Source organism: Meriones unguiculatus, chromosome 2 (assembly GCF_030254825.1).
Source record: "Meriones unguiculatus strain TT.TT164.6M chromosome 2, Bangor_MerUng_6.1, whole genome shotgun sequence".
Lineage (NCBI taxonomy): Eukaryota > Metazoa > Chordata > Mammalia > Rodentia > Muridae > Meriones > Meriones unguiculatus.
In genome coordinates, this window is record NC_083350.1 from 85,080,553 (window position 1) to 85,100,199 (window position 19,647).

Genomic DNA, 19,647 nt, shown 5'->3' on the forward strand with positions numbered 1-19,647 from the left:
GGCATTTAATCACACACAAACATATACCCAGGTGATATATTTTATAGCACTTCCAAGTAATTAGCTAAATACTAGGAATACAAAAAATTAAAGTGAGGAATGTGTAACTAGGGAAGTGGCAACCACGTTTCTAAAGCACTTTTTCTAAGAGTCATCCACCCTCTACAGTACTGTTACAACACCCTCAGCAAGTGTTGTAACAGTACTGCACCTAAGAATCACTTGTTTGCAAGCAAGCAGGGGGGCACTGATTTGCCTAATATGTAGTTAGAACAAAACTATCAATAATACACGGTTTTAACAATGCTTTATCAAAAGTACTAATGTGAGAACTTTGTTTTGTTTTGACATGAGAAAGGAGAATCAAGCACAGTGGGGCAAGCCTGTAGTCTCAGCACTTAGGAGAGAGGGTCAGGAGTTTACAGTCATTTGATCAGCTTCACAGTGGGTTTAAAGGCTGAGAATGGCCTCTGTTATGAGACCATGTCTCAAAGAAATTACATTTTAAGGTAATTTAAGAGTATTATGAAAATTCACGACACACCAGCTCTGTCATACTAACTTAGTACAACAGGGTTGTCTTGGAAATTTAAAAATATACCAAATCAAAAGTAGTTCTACTAATCAAGTAAAAATTACTTAAATGATTTTCCTGATCATTGCTTTATTTGCAGTATATTTGAAAATGTGACACCTGCCTTATTATTCTCAAACTTACCTTTGTATTCTGCACCCAGTCTCAACATTAAACGCATAGGGAAAACCTTCGCCCAGGGAATTTCCAGCTTCTGGATAAGAATGCCACAGAGAAAAGGGTTCCTTGGTAATGGGAGGTCATCAAGTTTCTGAAAGGTAGGTGTAATAAACAGGAACCCTCCGTGATCCTTGCTATTGAGAAAACTCTCAGTAAAGGTCAGATTGTCCAAGTTTTCTATGTACTTTCCTGAAAATAATATTATTAATAAAAATATTTTAAGTTTTTATATTATTACTTTGATGAAACATTCTGAGTCCAAATGTCCCAAAATACATTTTCTTAAGTGAATGAAATGTAGACTTCCGTTGTTTTCGTATTTCTACTCTTAAAGAAGCCTCTATCTGGACTGGGGTACAGCTCACAAGTGGAATGACATTATCTCAAGAATGCCTAAGGCCCTAGGTTCAATTCATGGCACCACAAAAACATTAAAAAGGAGAAGGGGGACAATTCTAGTGAATACTGTCCATGCCCAGAGCTGAGGCATTCCTGGAGACTGGGTGGGGGACCGTAACAAAAATTTGAAAATGTTTCCAGGTGTGTAATGCCTTAATTTTTTTCTCTCTTGTACATGATGTAAAGAAAAATTACCCACCCCCAATCTAGTATAGATGATAGGTACACAGACACATTTTTTTTTAAATGAAGGAGACAAAGAAATTTCTACTTATAAAACTTAAAAAAAAATCTATGTGGATACATTAATCACATAAAATTCTAGATTTAAGGAAATTAATGGTGATTAAGCTCTTTGTAGAAACCATCCATTTCTTCACAAAATAAATCTTTACTACAGTTAGCATAGCTGAAATGTAAATGCCTTAAGCTAGTTTATCTATCCCCTAGTCTCAGCACTTCAAATTAAAATAGCATACCTTTTAAAGCATCCTTGTATATGGTGATGAATAATCTAAAGATATCCTTAGGAACTGTATCCTCATTTGGCAAACATAGCAACAGGATAATAATTTCTGCCTGTCCCAAGCCATGCAATCCATTGGTTGAGAAGTACCAATATTTATCTGAGGAATCTTGAGGAATAATGACATACAACTATACATGTCAATTTTTAATTTAAAAGCTTAACATTGCTTTTGCATAAAGGACAATGTATCAAATTTTAAAAATTTGCTGGATAAAAACCTTGACATGTTTAGGATTTATTTAAAAGACCAAACAATAACAAGTAATAAGAGTAAGAAACACTAAAGTAAAAGATGCATTAACATGCCATAAAGCAGTGTCTTCAGAACTGCATTTATTTCAGAGAAGGGAAAACACAAAAATGCATTACTGACTAGTAGAGTATGTATTACTGAGGATACTTTATTTCCTTAATTTATTTCAATTAGGTTACATTATTGACTTTAAAACTGCCTCAGATGTAGTAGCCCAGCGTTTGAGAAGCAGAGGTGGAGAGCCGGGCATGGTGGTGCACACCTTTAATTCCAGTGCTCTGGAAGGTAGAGAGAGGCAGATAGATCTCTCTGTGAGTTCAAGGCCAGCTTGGTATACAGAGCAAGTCCAGGACAGCCAGAGCTACTCAGAGAAACCTTATCTTAGAAAGAGACAGACAGAGAGGGAAAGAGAGGGAGGGAGGAAGGGAGGGAGGGAGGGAGGCAGGCAGGCAGGCAGGCAGGCAGGCAGGCAGGCAGGCAGAGGTGGAAAGACTGACACAAGTTTGAGGACTGCCTGATCTACATAGTGAGTTTCAGGCCAACCAGGGATATGCATTGTAATCCCTGTGTCAAAAAGAAAGAAAAGGAAGAGGAAATGTCTTTATTGCTACCAAATCATGATTCCTTTTACCACAATTCACTGTATCTGAAAGATACAACAGATAACGGGCAGTCATGAACTAAGCATCAAAACATAGTTCAGCTGGGCTGGGGAGGCAGCAGAGCAGCAGGGTGTTTAGCTCTCACACATGACTGCCTATGCCTAGGCTGAATCCCCATGGCAGAGAGGTAAAGGGGGAAGAGGGGAAAGAAAGAAAAGAGAGGGAGGTGGGGAAGGGAAAAGGATAAGGGAATGGCAAATCACTGACTGGTCCTAGTTGAGATCTACCCCATGGGAGAGTGAACCCGTTACTATTAACGTTACTCTGTTATGCTTACAGACAGGAATCTAGTCTTCTAAGAGGCTTCACCAAGTAGCTGATCAAAACCAAACACCTCAACTAAGCTGAGCATGTCCGTAATCCCAGCATTCCAGAGGTGGAGGCAGGAGAACCTTAAGTCTGAGGCCAGTCACAGTTATATCTAAAGTCATGTATAGTCACATTTGGCTGAAAAAATATTCAATACTGTTTATTTCTCACTATTTTCAGTCAAAATGTAATGAAGATATAATTACTTTAACTACTGTTACTGCAAAATAATCAGAAAAATGAATCTCTACTTACAAAATACTAATTTGATATTCACAAGTAGGTTAGCATTTAGAACAAATGTGGCAGGAGGAAATCCTTCACCCTCAAGAAGCAAAATTATCTGTTCATGAGATGGGTGTTCTTGTACTACAGGCACTAAATAGGAGAAATACATTAATCAGGGTAAATATCCTCTCAAATATGCTTACAATGAAAAAATTATCAAATTTAAAATCAAAACCAAACATGTTTTTTGAAACCAGTTACCACTCTATTCAATAATTACATACTCATTTTTATCCTTCTACCTACTAAACAGTATGACTAGATATATCTCTGATAAATATACATATATATGTACATATACATTCAATCACCATTTATTTATAAAAGCTTTGTACTTTCAAGTTTTAAAACAAATGGTTTTTTTCAAGTTATCAACAATGGGTTCTTAGGCCTGCACATGGCTTAATGGGTTAAATCATTTGCTATGCAAGTTTGGTTTAGCAGAACCTACCGTAGAAGGAGAAAGCCTGGACCCCACAAAGTTGTCCTCAGTCCTCCACACACGTTATACATGCTGTGGCATATGCTCACACTCCCACACATAATACATAAAGTGGATTCCGATTACTGAAGAGTCTACACTCAAGTTTTCTATGCTGCTTGCTGCCATAGGCATATCAGTGACAGGTAGCCATAGCAAAACAAAACTTGACAACCAATCAGAAAATAAGCATGGTATTCCAAGAACAGAGCTTAAAATACACTTTTCTCTCCAGAGGTAAGCTCACAAAATGTCTCCTACAGGCAACAAGGCAATAGCAAGCTTCCTTTCTCTACACTGACATGCAAATCCAAAAGTCTGTTTCAGTATGTAGCAAAACGCTTGAGGCAACTGGCAACTCTGAGGTGGGAGTCAGTCACATTACCTCAGCTCATCTGCTTTCTCTTTTACAAGGAAAAGGAAACCCAATAAGATTAACCCAATGAGATTAGTTCATACATGAACTAAGTAGCAGATGATGACCTAAAATTCCTGGGAAGGGAAGTATGCTTCTTAAAAAAAAAATACAAAAGCTAGAGTTAAAATCCAAAATAGAAGTATTTCTGATGAGTTTCCCCATTGTATTAGACTTTAATTTATCCTAAATCAGAGACCCACATTTAATAAACGACTCAAAAATTCAAACCACTTTGGATTTGTTTTGTACAAGTAAGACTTTCTATAAACTAAAATTATCATCCCTTGTATACAGCATAACAAAAATATTTAAGTTTAAAAAATTCACTTCATATACTATAGACAAAATTCACATGTTCTTGATAAAAAGTTATTTTTCTTTAGGGTGGAAGGTCACAGCTGTCCTCTGACTAGGCTAGTTTCCACAGCAAGTTTCATGGCAGCCACAGCTATATAAACTTTTTCCTGAAAAACCAAAACTTTTTCAATTTTAAGTAGCTACAGCCCTACCTGATCCCTCTTCTCCAGATGTGGCCAGAAGGGGAGGCAAACCAAGCTCGTCATCAGGTAGAAGACTAAGCTTACTGCTGACACACTCGGCAATGCCACACAACAGCCTGTAGTCTGAGACACTAGCAACAGGTAACCCAGTGTGAGCAGGGATGACGGTAGGAGTAGACGGCTCCTCACTGTCCACAAAAACATCATCTTCCAGTGTGAAAGGGCCAGGAATGGGCAGGCCCTCAGTGTCTGTGCTCATAGGCAGTTTTCCCATGGGTGCAACATGAGAAACTGGACTCTCAGTTATTTCATTTCTTATAATGGCACCTATTTTGTTGTTTGTTTTTTTCACTGTAGTAGAATGATCTGCTTTATTAATAATCTGTAAAATATGGAATAAAAAATTTAATCAGTCCATACTCTCTGTTCAACAGTGAAAAGTTGACCTCTATAACCAAATATATTTTAATAAAACTAAAAGAAACCAATATAGGCTCCCAAATTCTCCTAAAGTTGAATTTCCCAAGAGATGGAGGCCATTTTCCTTCTTTAAGTTCAGGCTATACCACATTCAGGAGCACAAGGGTTTAGTTAATGATTCCTCCATTTTGATTCCTCCACATTACATAGTGACCACCTTAACTCAATTCAATTTTTCTCCTTCTTAAAACAGCCAAGACAGGCGGGATAGGAAAGAAGAAAAAGGAGGGCAGCACGGAAGTGGCTGGGAAGCAGAGTGGTAGAGATTCCACAACAGCAACCACCTGGAGAAAGCTGCTGCCACATCATCTTCATCAAAGTCCCTCTTTATCCTTTAGACTATCCAGAATAAATATTAAGGGAGAAGAACTCATAAACTCGAGTACGTTTATTAGTCTGTTTAAACCTTCCATTTTGTTGGAACAATGGCTGAGAACAGGTGCTAGCCATGGATTGTGCCACCTTTGGTAACAGCACCTGTCTATACAATCTACTCAAGAAGCTTTACTTGCGGATGGTATACTTCACATACTGTCTCCTTACACCTGGTACAGCTGTGAAAATGGAAGCATAAACATCACCAACAAATACTTTTCCTGAATACATGGAAACCATTAATTCAATATTAATCTAAATTAAATTATGAGTTTCAAAATGTAGTCTAGGGACTGCTGACATCGTAACATCCTTTTGGGGGACAATGAGGTCCCAGTTTTTCTTCACAGAACCAAAAGAGTTTATCACAGCACACTACATGTGGAAGCAAAACTGAAACAATGCCACTTTCTATGAAGTGATCTGGTTCTTAAAATATTCTTTTTCTTAAAATATTATCTATGTTATATAGTTTATAAAATAAGTTTACTATTTTTAATGAATGAATATTTTAGAGTTTTCTCTATCTTAGTTTTGAAAAAAGTTTTAAAAATATGTGTAGCCCACATAGCCCACACTTTGGGGTTCTCTATGACATCTAAAGCTTATGAAGAGGTTTTGAGATTTTTTTTTTTTGTTTAAAAATTGAGAATCAATAACTAAAACTAATTTAAAAGGGTAAAACCAGGGTTGGAGAGATGGCTAGCAACTACAAGTGCTTGCTGCTCTTATAGAGGACCACAGTTTGATTACCAGCAGCCATACTGGGTGGCTCAAAACCATAACTCTAGCTCCAGAGAAGCTAATGTCCTCTTCAGGCCTCTGTAGGTACCCGCTCACACATGTACACACCCACAGAGACAGATACACATACCCATAAATTAGAATTAAAATAAGTATTTCAAAGGGTAAAATTTTAAATCTATTAACAATCTATGCATATCTCAGGATTGAGGGGACCCAGGCTCCACAGAAAAGCAGTCTGAGTATATAAAGGAATGTTTGCATTGTAGCATACTTTACTAAGTGTGCAACAGCACTTTATTTAAGAAAAGTTCATACCTATATTGGAAACACTTTAATATTAAAAAAATGCTAATGACCATTTTGAGCTGTTGGACAAATAAGGCTGACAAACCTGCTCCATCACCATTTCCCACAACCTTCAACTCAGAAACAATATAGTTTGCAAAGTGTTATAAGAGAAGCACAATAAGCAAAATATGCATACACATTTTAGACAAATTCAAGGCATCCAAAAGATAAGCACTCTAATAAGCTCATGAGGAATTATGATTTAATGTAAGTTGTTTAGATTCCTTACTGTGGGTATATCAGGTAACACAGGACTAAAGTCATCAGAACATCTTTTACTTCCAGATGATAATTTCATAGTATCTGCAACTTCACCATTAGGCAGTATGCCATCTGCAAACCACACTCTCTTCTGCTCCCTGGAGCACGGTCCTAAGAAGAGTTGAAAAGGTTGAGTTGTTTTAGTTTGGCAATATGGTGATGTAATGCTAAATAGGGCAGCAAATGTTTTCAAAATACTTTTTACTACTCATTGGAAAGTCCTTTACTCTCGGGGTTGCACAAGCCTAGAAAAATGGCTTCCGTAATTCAGGTACCCTGAACAGAGTCCATGCCTATCTAATTCACACCAAGAGAACACACTAGAACAGTTGTGGCCACAGGAGTCACATGCTCTGAAAGAAAGGGAGAAACATACCCTATCTACATGGGGAAGAAACATAAGGCCTCTATTACTAAGGTGAAGTCTGTATGGAGCAGTGTGTTAAGAAAGCCAGTTTTTCATTGCTAAGACAAACCACAGAGAAAATGACTTAAAAGGAAGCTCTTTTTGATTCATAGTTTCAGTCATTGGTGGGGAAGATGCAGCAGAGGGGAGCTGCTCACCTCATGGTGGCCAGTATGCAGAAAAAGACACAAACTAAGGAAAAGGACAAAATACATACTTTCCAGGGTATATCCTCAGTGACCTACTTCACCCAGCTAAGCCCACCTGCTAGTTCCCAACCTCCTCGGCCCCAATAACGTCATCAGATTATGAAGCCATCAATTAACTCCCCGATTAGCTCATAATCCTAGAAAGCTAATCACTTCCCTAAAACCATACATGTGAACAATGTCCTAGGGAGCAGGCCTTCAACATGTGAGTCTTTGGGGACACATGACATCTAAACTGTAACAAGCAGTCACTGAATGCATCTTGAGGGCTGCATAAGGAGCAAGGATAGAAAGCAGAGATCAGAACCTAACAGATAAGCAAAGAAAATCACACAGATAACATAAATAAGCCTGAAAAAAAAAGTGAAGAAAAGGAACCTGGACCCCTTATGTATTTCAAGAGATCTTCTTTAAATTTTCACTTAATATGCAAACAGTAACACTATGGCTCTTATAATATGTGTATAAACCTTACTAATACTTATTACTGTTTCCTCTCAAATAGGAATACTTGTTTTTGTTGTTGTTAGAAAGAATATAGACAGAAAGGCTAAGCGAATTAAAGTCAGATAATTTTAGAACAATAAACATCACAAGAAGTTACATGTCTACTTTTCAGAATGGAGGAAACATGAAAAAAGTTGGAATTATGTATATATATTTGCAATATGGGTGGGTATATTAAAACAAGGTACCTTTCTTTCCTTTAAAAAAATTTTTATTTTATTTATTATTTATACAGCATACCAGAAGGGGGCACCAGATCGCACTATAAATGGTTGTGAGCCACCATGTGGTTGCTAGGAATTGAAATGGGGACCTTTGGAAGAACAGCCAGTGTTCTTAACCTCTGAGTCATCTCTCTAGCCCCAAGGTACCTTTCTTACATTTACAATAGTCTGATAATACTTTAGATTGTCTATTTAAGAACATTCAAATGACATTAGACAAAAAAATTATTATCTTTAGGGTTAAAATACCCAATGTTATAACTATATCTCCTCTTAGGTATGATTATAAATACAAAATAACCACTGAGTAACAATCTAACCCCCCCCCAAATGTCAGAAGAATTAAACTGAAAATGGCCACAAACTAGAACAATAGCAAATAATTCAAAGCTTTAAAATAGAATTACAGTATATATCTGTAACCAATGATTCATGGTAGATTACTTGAGTTCAGAAACTTGAGACTAGTTTGAGTCTTAAAAACTAAAGACAAATAAATAAATAATAGCTTGTTATTGTGGTAAAATATATGATTAAAAAAGTTTTAAAGAAATAATTATTTACTGGTTATCTCTAGAACCCAAGCCCCCAATCTACACTGAGCTCTTGCGTGCTAGTCTGGAAGCCTGGAAAGAACAAATCTTAAACTTGTCCACTTGCTTACTGGCTGTGGTCAGATTATGCCAAGGGTAGGGCTAATGGGAAAGGAGGACCAAATGTGGGAAGGGATGGATTCTTTCTGCCCTACTTCCTGTCAGGATTCCCGCAGCAGTAGTGGCAGCCCCCCACCAACAGGAGATATCTGCATGTCCCACAACTCTCAGCACTCCTAACATCCTATCTTGAACTCTCCCTCAGTTGTCTGAGCACCAGCTTTAAGAGATTCTTGATGCTTCCAGTATTTGCCATGTGGCATTTTCCCAGAGGTCACAGCTTCAGTCATGTGGTGCTTTAGCTCCCAACATCCAGGTCTGAGAGCTAAGCACCATCAGTTGCCCCTCTCTGAGTGCTAATACTACCTTCTCCCCTGCTTTCTGCAGTTATTTGTCTCTGAAACTTCTGAGCTTGTTGCTAGTCTCCAACATACACCTATAACCAATACTCAGTGTAAATCCTTCCTGATTTAACGAGTTTCTCTTTCCTGTCTTGACCTTGACTACTAGGGCATTTCTATTTGAATAACGTATGCTTGGTATATACCAAAGCAGCTTATTCTGGTTACCTTCAACATTTGGTTGTTTCAGTGCTGAGATGGGCAAAGTTGTAGGTGAAGGTATACTGGACGTTTGGGTCTCTTGAAGTGGCCGGGCAGTGTCACATTCATTAGATTGACTAGACTGAAGACAAGAACCACCTGGACTCATCATCCTTTCAAATGCCTGAGCTATAAAGGGGAAAGAAGAGTATTAAAAACTCATGTTTTTGAACTTCCTAGTAAGCTATAATAAATATTTGATTCCTCAAGTTATAAGGAGAAAGAAATAAATGGCCAATCAAGAGAAAGTAACACTTGGCAAAGATGTCCAAGTACATCTTGGAGTACAGGCTTTCTTTAGTTGGCAGCACTTCACCTTGATCCGTTATTTTAATATTTTTAATTGGTGTATGCTTGATATCTACTACAGAAAATCTTCTTTATTGAGTACAAGTGTCTTTAATTTTTCTCTTTCACTCCTACAATCTACTAGCAATATACTCCAGAGTGAATCTTTAAGACCTAAATGAATATTTCCTTAATCCTCAGTTTAAATTCATCATAGCTTTCTTCTCTCCTCCCCCCATTTGTTTTTGAGACAGGGTTTCTCTGTGTAGCCCTGGCTGTCCTGGAACTCACTCTGTAGACCAGGCCGGCTTTGAACTCAGAGATCCACCTGCCTCTGCCTCCTGAGTGCTGGGATTAAGGCCTGCACAATCACCCCCAGCCTTTATGGCTTTCTAACCAGAGTAAAAATTCTCTAAATGACAGGTCCTGTAGGCTCTACATTCCTAGCATCATCTCTTAGTACAATTCATTGACTCACTATGAGCCTGCACCTCCTTGTTCTTCAAGTTAAGCAAGTATAGCTTAGGCTGCTTGCTCTTTCCTCTGCCTAGGATGTTCTCACAGATACATTCTACTTCTTTCAAGTCCCTAGTCACACATCATATTATATTACAAAGCCTTATTACAGCTACTGACCTATCTCTATCTTTGTATGTTTTGACTTTAAGTTTAGGGTGTTATCACCATCTGACAGCCTCTCTGTTTACTACCCATGCATCTCCACATTCAAAAAGTCCAGTCAACAGAACATCATTTTGTTCTCATCTAGAGCTCTAGAACACAAAATAGTGCCTAAATATCACTGAATAATTTTTAATAAGAAAAAGGAATAATACTGACAATGTTATCTTCAGCACTTCCCCAAACTAAGTGCTGTCACTGCTACAATCTTCCTTAATATCATAGAATGACAGCACTCTTGGAAATCACTCTCACTAGCCAGTACAGTCCACACAGAGGTTTACACTCTGGATTCCAAATCTACCTGACAGCATTCACATGCTGCTAACACTCAAGCAATCTCAGCACCTTTCTCACTGTCCATAATTTCTACTCAGTCTTCCATTCTTTCTTTGAATTCATCTTTTCAAGACTGACAGCACTGGTTAAATGATCACTTCCATCATTTTCTAGCCTATAGTCAACGTTTTCTTATACTATGTAATCACTAATAGCACTCTAAATTAAACAATGTAAAACACTGCAACAGAATAAAGCAGGTATCTAATGAATTCATTCCACAATACATTGTGTGTGTGATGGGAATTAAAGTCATGGTCTTGCACATGCTAGGCAAGCATTCTACCATTGAGCTACATGTCCATTCCTATACACTATATTTTTATCTCAGTGTTCTATTAAATCTCTTTAATGAGCATATTCTTCTCTCTCTTGAACTCTACAGTCAGAATGTCTCCTCTGTCAACTTAAATTTTCATGACTTTTTAAGTAGAAACTTATGGGGAACTTGCTCTAAAATTTGAATTCTAGCAAACTGCTTGTGCTAATAGCTATAGAAACAGTAAAAGAAGAAACGCAACTATAAGCATGTAGCTTCTTCATAAACAATGGCGATAACATAAAATATTTTTTAAGTTATGTTCTATTATCTTCCAGAATATAGGTCAACAGCAGGGAGTAGAACAGCTTACCTCAGGCTAACAGACTCACATCAGAGCTTTTTGGAGAATTGCTGAAAAAATTTATCTTCATTCAAAAGAGAAAAACAAATTATTATCAGGTATTTATTCTCCTGGCTAATAGGAGCTAGTTCACAGGCCTGGTCAAAAAAAGGTCAAGTCATTTTTGTTGGGAATTAAACGGTCAACAATTTTTTGAAAATGCAAGAACTACTCAAAAGAGCAGACATGTATTTAGGGGTAAAAGTACAGTATAGCACACAAACACATACACACACATACACAATTTGTGGGAACTCAAAAAAAGACCATCAAGACCACTGCTAAAAATGGAAACTAGCTAGAGAGCCAAGAAACAATGGGAAGCACACACGGAGCATTCTAAAACTGAGAAGGTTAAAAGATGAAACCAAAATGTGCACACAGCATGGCAACCCTATGTGTTTATAAAATCATATATAATATCTTTCATTCTCATTTCAGGCGATTGTCTAATGGGTAAGAACTACTATCTGGCCTTATAATATTAATATATAATATTGAGCACCAACAAGGTGCTCTTATGACTGTTTCCATTAAGATGATGCAGATGACAGTGATGATGAAACAGTAGGCAGATGAAATGCAGCACTTAGGAACTTGGTACCTGTTAAAAGGTAATGAACTGCCACTCCAGAACCTGAATGTTTCCTTTCCATACTGGTAGTTTTAATTGTGAGAGTAGAGCAAAAAGAGAAACCAAGCCTTGGAATGTCCCACCTAAGTCAGATAAGTCAACACTAGGTCCTTGCCTTAAGAAAATAAAGTTTATCTTTGTCACAATCCATATATATGCTCAGAGGACGAAAACATGTCAGGCTAATACTCACCTTTATTAATAGTCTCGTAGCAGATTACACATACTCTTGCTTCCTTTTCAAGATACTGAAGCTTATATTTCCTGTTACAACAGACACCACAAAATACCTGTAAAAAAATAAAATACTAAATTTGTTTTTCTCTCAAGTATATTTAAACCCATAGAGGCAGGGGGATAGAAGCTCAAAACCTAATTAGCTAAAACTTACTTTATTAAATGATTCATTTTCTAATCACCATAATCATACATACAATTATTTAATGATCTGTAAGTATGATAGTTAATCTTGACTGTCAATGTTAAGTGGAATGAGAAATGCTTAGGAGTTCTGGGTTTGTCTGTGAGGGTGTTACCAGACTAGAGTGACAAAAAGAATGACAATTAAGGGGGAAGACATACTCTGGAGTTGAGCAGCAATGTCCAAAGCATAAAAGGGGCCTGGCAAGCATAAAAGTGGAACAGAAAGGCAGCCAGTGAAAACAAGCTATGTTCTTCCTGAGCAAATGTGTGGACTACTGCTGCTGCCATCATTTATGGACAACAGATTCCAGCTTCCTCAGCCACACGATGACTATCCAGGGAGATTACAGCACCAGACAGGACTACATAGTTGGTTCCCCACCACCATCACTTTGCTCAAAGGCTCCCAGCTTCCTGAACTAAGCAGCTACTACAACATGCAGATAACCACTGTTGGACTAATCGGCCTCCTAGCATCAAATCTAATGACTCCCTATATAAGTACAGAAACACAGACATTTACATATAATATATATGCTAATGCTGGGCAGTGGTGGTGCATGCCTTCAATCCCAGCACTTGGGAGGCAGAGGCAGGTAGATCTCTGTGAGTTCAAGGCCAGCCAGGTCTACAGAGAAAGTTCCAGGAAAGCCAACGAAACAGAGACCCTGTCTCAAAAAACAAGCAAACATACATGTTTCTCTAGAGAACTCTAATACAATGACTATTTTGTTATTTATAATCATATCTCTGATAAGGAGAAATTTTGAATCAATTATGTTAACAGAAAGGCAATAAAAGCTGTCTTCAATAAATATGTCTATCATTTAAAAAGCTTCCTGTAGCAGCTAAGTATATAACTCAGTGAGAATGAGCCTGGTTTTCATAAGCCGGACATTATTTTGCTAAAATACTGTAGTCTGATCTGAAACCAACATAGTACTGAAGGTGCCATAAAAAACTGTCTGTCTGTCTGTCTGTCTGTCTGTCTGTCTGTCTGTCTGTCTATCTATCTATCTATCTATCTATCTATCAACTTTATGGCTCAATTGTAGCCCTGTCTCTGAACTCCTCTTGGTCCCTCCCCTCTCCTGCCCCTCAGAAAAGGGGAGGGGCCACCACAGCACATCCAGTTGCATCAGGACTAAGCACTTCCTCTTTCACAGTATCCTGGCAAGGCAGCTCCTCCAGGGGGAAGTGATTGAAAAGCATGCAAAAGAGACCTTGTTAGAGACAGCTCACACTCCCCTTTCTAGGGGACCCACATGAAAACCAAGCTGCCCTCTGGATACATATGTGTAGAGGGCCTAGGTCCAGTCCATGCATGGTCTTTGGTTGTAAGCACACCAGTTTTAAAGACAATTTCCTTAGAATACAATCAAGGTCAAGTATGGGATTCTAAAGCCCACTAGCTTTCCAGTGTTTTCCTAGGCAATGATCAGGAAACTGGCTGTAAAGGACAAAGGGTGGAGCCACTAAGCTTGGAATCCCTGATTTATCAGTATCAGAGAGCATAAACACTTAAAGAGGATAGAGAAGCACCTCAGAAAGAGTTTGTCTGACGTGTGAGGACCTAGTTTTAATCACCAGGATCATGTAAGATTAAAAAGCCAAGACTTCTATCACTTACTTTCCCACATGCTCGGCAGTGGTGTCGCCGTTTTGTGAAAGTGAATTTGACTTGGCAGTTCATACAGTTTGGAGCTTCGGAATCAGGAACCCACGTAGGTTGTTTCTGGCCCAAAACCAAGCCTTCTTTGCAAATGTTTTGAGGCTGAGAATCCTTGTTTGCAGTTACAAAACTGGATCCACCTTCAAAATTACTTTCTATGTCAATGTAATTGGAGTTGAAGCTAGCCTGAGAATCAGGCAGATGATCATCAGAGCAAGTGGAGGCAGCAGTAACATCTGCTGTGCTCAGCTCACTTTCTGGCACATGTGGAACATCTGGTTTATTCAGTTCCTTTGAACTCCTTGTCCCTGGAGGAAGGCTAAGCAGCTGCTTGGGTCTAGCCCCTCCAACAGCTTGGGTGTTAATACTAGGGACTGGCAAGTCATTCATTATGTCAGACTTACTGGAAGATAGCTCTCTTTCAGTTGGAATTGTGCTTTTTTCTTCTATGGAAAGACCACCATTTTCTACTGTGTCTTCTTTATCAATTGTTGCACAAATCACAACACCTCCATTTCCACCAACAGTTGCTGCTTCAGCATTGAAGTATTTATCACCAGCATTTTCATCATTTAATCCTTTCATATCTATTGGATTCATCTGAGATTGTGACTCATTTGCATTTTCTTCAAAAGACATTGTGTTAGAGCTCTGAAGACACTGTTCCTTCAGAAAAGCATCAAGCTCAGCATCACTAATTAATGTGCCACTTCTCATGCTTTCATCAATATTAAAATAATCTAACTCGTCCCCATCCATATCTCTGTTAGAGAAAGGGAGAGCTTCACATCCGTCATGAGACTCTGGGGCATTCACAGCAGAGAGTGCCATTTGAGACTCTGGAGCTGTAGAAGAGTCAGTGTCCTCAGGGTACTCCAAAAACTCACCACTGACTGGCCCCTGCTCAAGCTCAACCTTTCCATCCCCTTTCTTTTCACTTGCTGGCTGAAGAAACACACTCTTATATGTTTCCTTTTTCGGCAGCCCTATCTCCCTGAAGAGCCCACCATCTAAGGCAGGACTCACTAATGTTTCTTCCTGTGCAATCATTCCATCATCGTTCTGATCCTCACACTCATCGGGAAGTACACAAGCACCATGCACACTAGTGTCAATCAATGATCCACACAGAGCCCCAGGCAATGAAAGGCAGGACAGTGAAGAAGGCACACTTTCCCTTGAAACATGTAGAGGTGAAGAGGAAGCCTGTACTACATCATTATTATCTCTAAAGTCCAAGTTTCTTGAGTCTTCTGTTACAGATTCTTTCATGAACACAGAAGTTCTATTTTCCTGGAAGGAAAAGTCAGGTAACTCGAAACTTTCATCTTTTGAATCTTTGTCACTTAGAGATATCCCTTCATTTTTTGGAAGTTTGCAAGGCATAGCAATTGTGTTACCTCCTTCTTCTAAATATGTGTTAACGATTGCCACACCTACTTTCTCTTCTGCCACACAGCCATCATCTTTTAACAGTTCACCTGGCAGCCTCTTATATTGTGGGTTATCTTTGGTATTAGATGTTTCAGAACTTAGTTTAGTCAAAGCAGATGACATGTCAAAATCAATTGCTTTTAACCCATTAGAGACATTTTGATCCTTTAAATTTTCTGCTCCACTGTATTTACAAGAATCAGAAAGTGCTGCGTCTACTTTTATACCCAATTCTTTGATCCTACTAATGTCTCCGTTTTGTAAGCCAGAGCTGATATTCTGTTCTTCTCTGACATCACTACCATGGTTTACTGAAGGAACATCCAGAGTATCTGAAACTGAAGACAAATCCAATCCAGTCAAAGCCTCTGAAACTGTGTCTGCACTAGAGTCATCAGGCAACAGCTTTTTAATGTCTTCCTCACTATTGGTGGTATGTACTAAGTTACCCATGTCACTTATCAGGTCACAAACAGGCTTACTACACCGTCTCATACAGGAAGGCTGGATCTCATCTGAAGTACTAGCATCCACGGAAGAAAGAAGATCAAGTCCCGCTACGTTTTTTTCATTCTGTTTAGAGGTTAACCCCTCATGAGGTTTTTCTTTGAGAAAAGTATCATTTGTTTCACAGCCCGTTTCTGATGAGGTACAACTACAAATGCATCTTTGGTCCTTTGGCAGCAGTGATGCTTGCTGTGGAGAAGCCAACTCTGAAGAAACTGAACAGTGGTTAGAAGCATATACATTCTGTGCATCTTCGAGATAATCTTGTTTATCTAGTGAAAAACAGAAGAACAAAGTTATCAAGACGATCCAAATTAAATCAAGATTATGAAGATACGCTTTCTAGAACTTTACATTGATTTTTTTTTTTTTTTTTTTTTAGTTTTTATTTCTTCTCTTTTCTCCCCAAGACAGGGTTTCTCTGTGTGGCCCTGGCTGCCCGGTACTCTCTTTGTAGACCAGACTGAACTCACAGAGATCCACCTGCCTCTGCCTCCCAAATGTTAGGATTAAAGGTGATCACCAGCACTCCCACCCTGTAGTTTTACTTTGTAATGCAGTTGTCATAAGATGACAGAAACACTGTCAATAACTAGCCGCACTGTAAACCTAATCAGAAGAGGCTGATAAGCAAATCTTATCTTTAGCTACTTTTATTTTGTCATTGTCCACATTAGATTTTTGTAAACTTGACAAAACTAAAGTCTGGGAAAAAGAACCTCAATTAAAAAAAAGATGTCTCCACCTGGCCTGCAGACCTTTACCTTGATTAATAGTTTATGTGAAAGGGCCCAACTCACTGTGGGTGGTACTATTCCTAGCCAGATGGTTCTGGGTTGTATTAAAAAGTAAAGAACAAGCCACGAGGAACAAACCAGTAAGCATTATTGCTCTGAGGTGTTTGCTTCAGTTCCTGCCTTGAGCTCCTCCCCTGACTTCCCTTCATGATGGACTATATACTGGGAGGTGAAACAATCCCTTCCTTCCCCAGGTCAATCTTGGTCACGGTGTTTTATCACAGCAATAGAAATCTAACTAAGATAGCCCTCCCATTTCCTCACTTTGTTCTGAGGAAATATCATCTTAGTAATGACATTTCATCTTACAAAGCTCTATCAAATTGTTTTTAGCTTCCTCATAAAGATTTTCTTCTAAAAAAAATCTTTACAGTAGGATCAATAGCTGGCTATTGATCCTACTGTAAAGATATACTTATACATTATAATGAAACAAGCAAGTTTTTTAAAGACTATAGCAATGTGACCAAGATTAAAATTCAATTTTTGTTAAAGAAACATTTTAAGATTCTAGTAGCAAAGTAGAAAAACCAACAAACCTGGGTTCTGCTCAAAATCATCAAGAAGTTTGTCCAAGTCACTGACCGCTGCTTTAAAGTAACTGTCCATCCTCCCTGTAGGCTACTCAGGATTTAATTTTTGTATGTCTAGAAAATAAAAAGTGCAATATTATATTTAATTTTCTACCATACAAATATTATGCCCTCTGTGTCAATACAACTACTGAAGTAGAAACAAAAAGAAAATTAAACAGTACTTCTTTTCCATAACTTAGGTAGAAAAATGGTCTCTACATTAAAATGATATGAAAGCCAACTTCTACAACCCAACATCTTCACACACAAGCTACTGTACTGGAATGGGGGTGGGAGTAGCGGTGGGGTGACGCTTGCACGTAAGTATGCAAGTGGAGAGCAGAGCAGACAATGCCTATCTTCCTCTATATCTCTCCCTCCATACTGAATTAAGACAGGGTCTCTCACTGAACCGCAAGGCCACCATTTCAGCCAAGTGGGGTTGCCAGCAAGCTCCAAGAATCCACCCATCCCACAATGTTGGGGTTACAGGTACACACAGCCATGCCTGGCTTTACCATGGTTACTATAACTTAAATTCAAGTCTAATCCTGCATAGCAAGCCACTCTTTCCCACTCACTGACCTTTCTCTCCAGGACAGTTTTATGAATTTTTAAACAATTAATAACAGAGAAATAAAATAAAAAAAAACACAAAAAAACAGTAAAAACCTACAAATACTTAAATATTAAAAGTCAAGTAATATAAAATATACTATATACAAACAAAAACAGAGCACAGAAAACTAACATTAGCTTTATGAAAAGATCTGTGACGTAGCTGAGGCAGAAACTCTACCTAATAAACTTAAAACACTGCAAGAATCTGACAGTGACTAACATCAGAAGGAAAAAATCCAAGCTAAGGGGCTCTTTCCCACTTAAATGGCATAGGTGAACATCAAAATAATGAAGAGCACACAGGAAACTGAAAACAAACCAAATAAAATTTAAAAATCAAGCAATCATAGTAACACTAAGCTCAAAATCAAAGCATCTCACCTACTGGAGGTCGCTAAGGTATTTGAAAATTAATGAATTAGAAAAATAGCAGAATTAAACCTTCATTTATTTACAGAATACACTTCCAAATAATACAACAGTGCCAAGGGAATGTTCTTTAGGTAAGAATTCTGGTAAATAAATGTAGAAGGATTTACATTAAAAAAAATATCTTTTCATAGCCCCTAATGCAATAAATGGGCTAAGAAATTGTTACCAATGAATATTAAGACTTTAGAGGAGAAGTGTGAGGGGGAACTTCATGTTAGGGTTGAGTCAATTCATTGCAAACTAATGATTACTTTCACCATCAATAATGTGAAAGAACACCATCACATTGAACATGAGCCTGAATCTAATAAACCTGAAACTAACAGCATGTTTGTAGGAAATTCAGTAATCTAAAGACAGCTAAATGAGATTTAAAAACAAGGCAATTATATAATCGAGAAATACTACATTCTTTAAGAAGTCTGTTGTAAATGACTAGTTAAAAAAAATACCTCCAAAGTGTTTACAAGTCTCATTTTTCTAAAGCAATCAATGCAAATTTTGTAAAAAAAAAAAAATGTACAAACAAAAGGATATAGATAATTAAAAACTTTTAAATGTTGCCTGGAATAGAGAATGAACAGGAGATCAGAATGCTTTTTAAAATAACTATTATAATTGAGAAGCAAGAACTAAGGCTACAGGTGATTCAGCATGGAGAGTACAATGAGCACTATTACCTAAAAAGAAGCATAGAGAAAAGAAGGAGAGATAAGTGTAAAACAGAAAATGAGAGACCCAATAATAGAAGAAGAATAGAGTCCTATAAGGGAAAAGAGCATGGGGAAATTTCATTTGAAGGCAATGCCCAAGATTTTTTTTCAGAATTCACAAAAATCCAACAGATAAAATACACACACACACACACACACACACACACACACACCAGAAATTCACACTTTTAAGCACAATACAGGGAAACAACTAAACTCCAAAGATAAGAGCAGCCAGAAAGAAAAGGTCATTTTCAAAGTTACAACATTATGCTCATAACAAGATTAAATCAAATTTCAGAAGTACTGTCAACAATGTGGCATCCTAATTCAATAAAGCCTGTTTCCATTGTCAGATATACCATTACACCATATACATAGAAACTTACATAAAACACAGAGATTACACCAATAAAAGGAATTTGGAAGAGGAGACAATGCTGGGGGAAAAAAACAGCAAAGCA

At 37.9% G+C, this 19,647-nt stretch overlaps 1 protein-coding gene across 6 annotated transcripts in view; it reads right to left on the bottom strand.

Moving 5' to 3' along the window:
* The window catches only part of Zfyve16 (zinc finger FYVE-type containing 16), a 45,037-nt gene that overhangs the window by 16,924 nt on the left and 8,466 nt on the right, over window positions 1-19,647 (bottom strand). For 5 of the 6 annotated variants that reach the window (XM_021634073.2, XM_021634075.2, XM_021634076.2 and 2 more), the window contains 9 exons: window positions 17,382-17,489; window positions 14,063-16,317; window positions 12,203-12,299; window positions 9,373-9,534; window positions 6,773-6,915; window positions 4,603-4,975; window positions 3,162-3,284; window positions 1,633-1,788; window positions 719-943 (listed from right to left, as the gene is read on the bottom strand). In XM_021634073.2, coding sequence (XP_021489748.2) covers window positions 719-943; window positions 1,633-1,788; window positions 3,162-3,284; window positions 4,603-4,975; window positions 6,773-6,915; window positions 9,373-9,534; window positions 12,203-12,299; window positions 14,063-16,317; window positions 17,382-17,451 — 3,604 coding nt within the window. In that variant the 5' untranslated portion in view covers window positions 17,452-17,489. Of the gene's footprint in view, window positions 1-718; window positions 944-1,632; window positions 1,789-3,161; window positions 3,285-4,602; window positions 4,976-6,772; window positions 6,916-9,372; window positions 9,535-12,191; window positions 12,300-14,062; window positions 16,318-17,381; window positions 17,490-19,647 lie in introns of those variants that run through there. The other variant, XM_060377779.1, reaches the window with a different exon arrangement.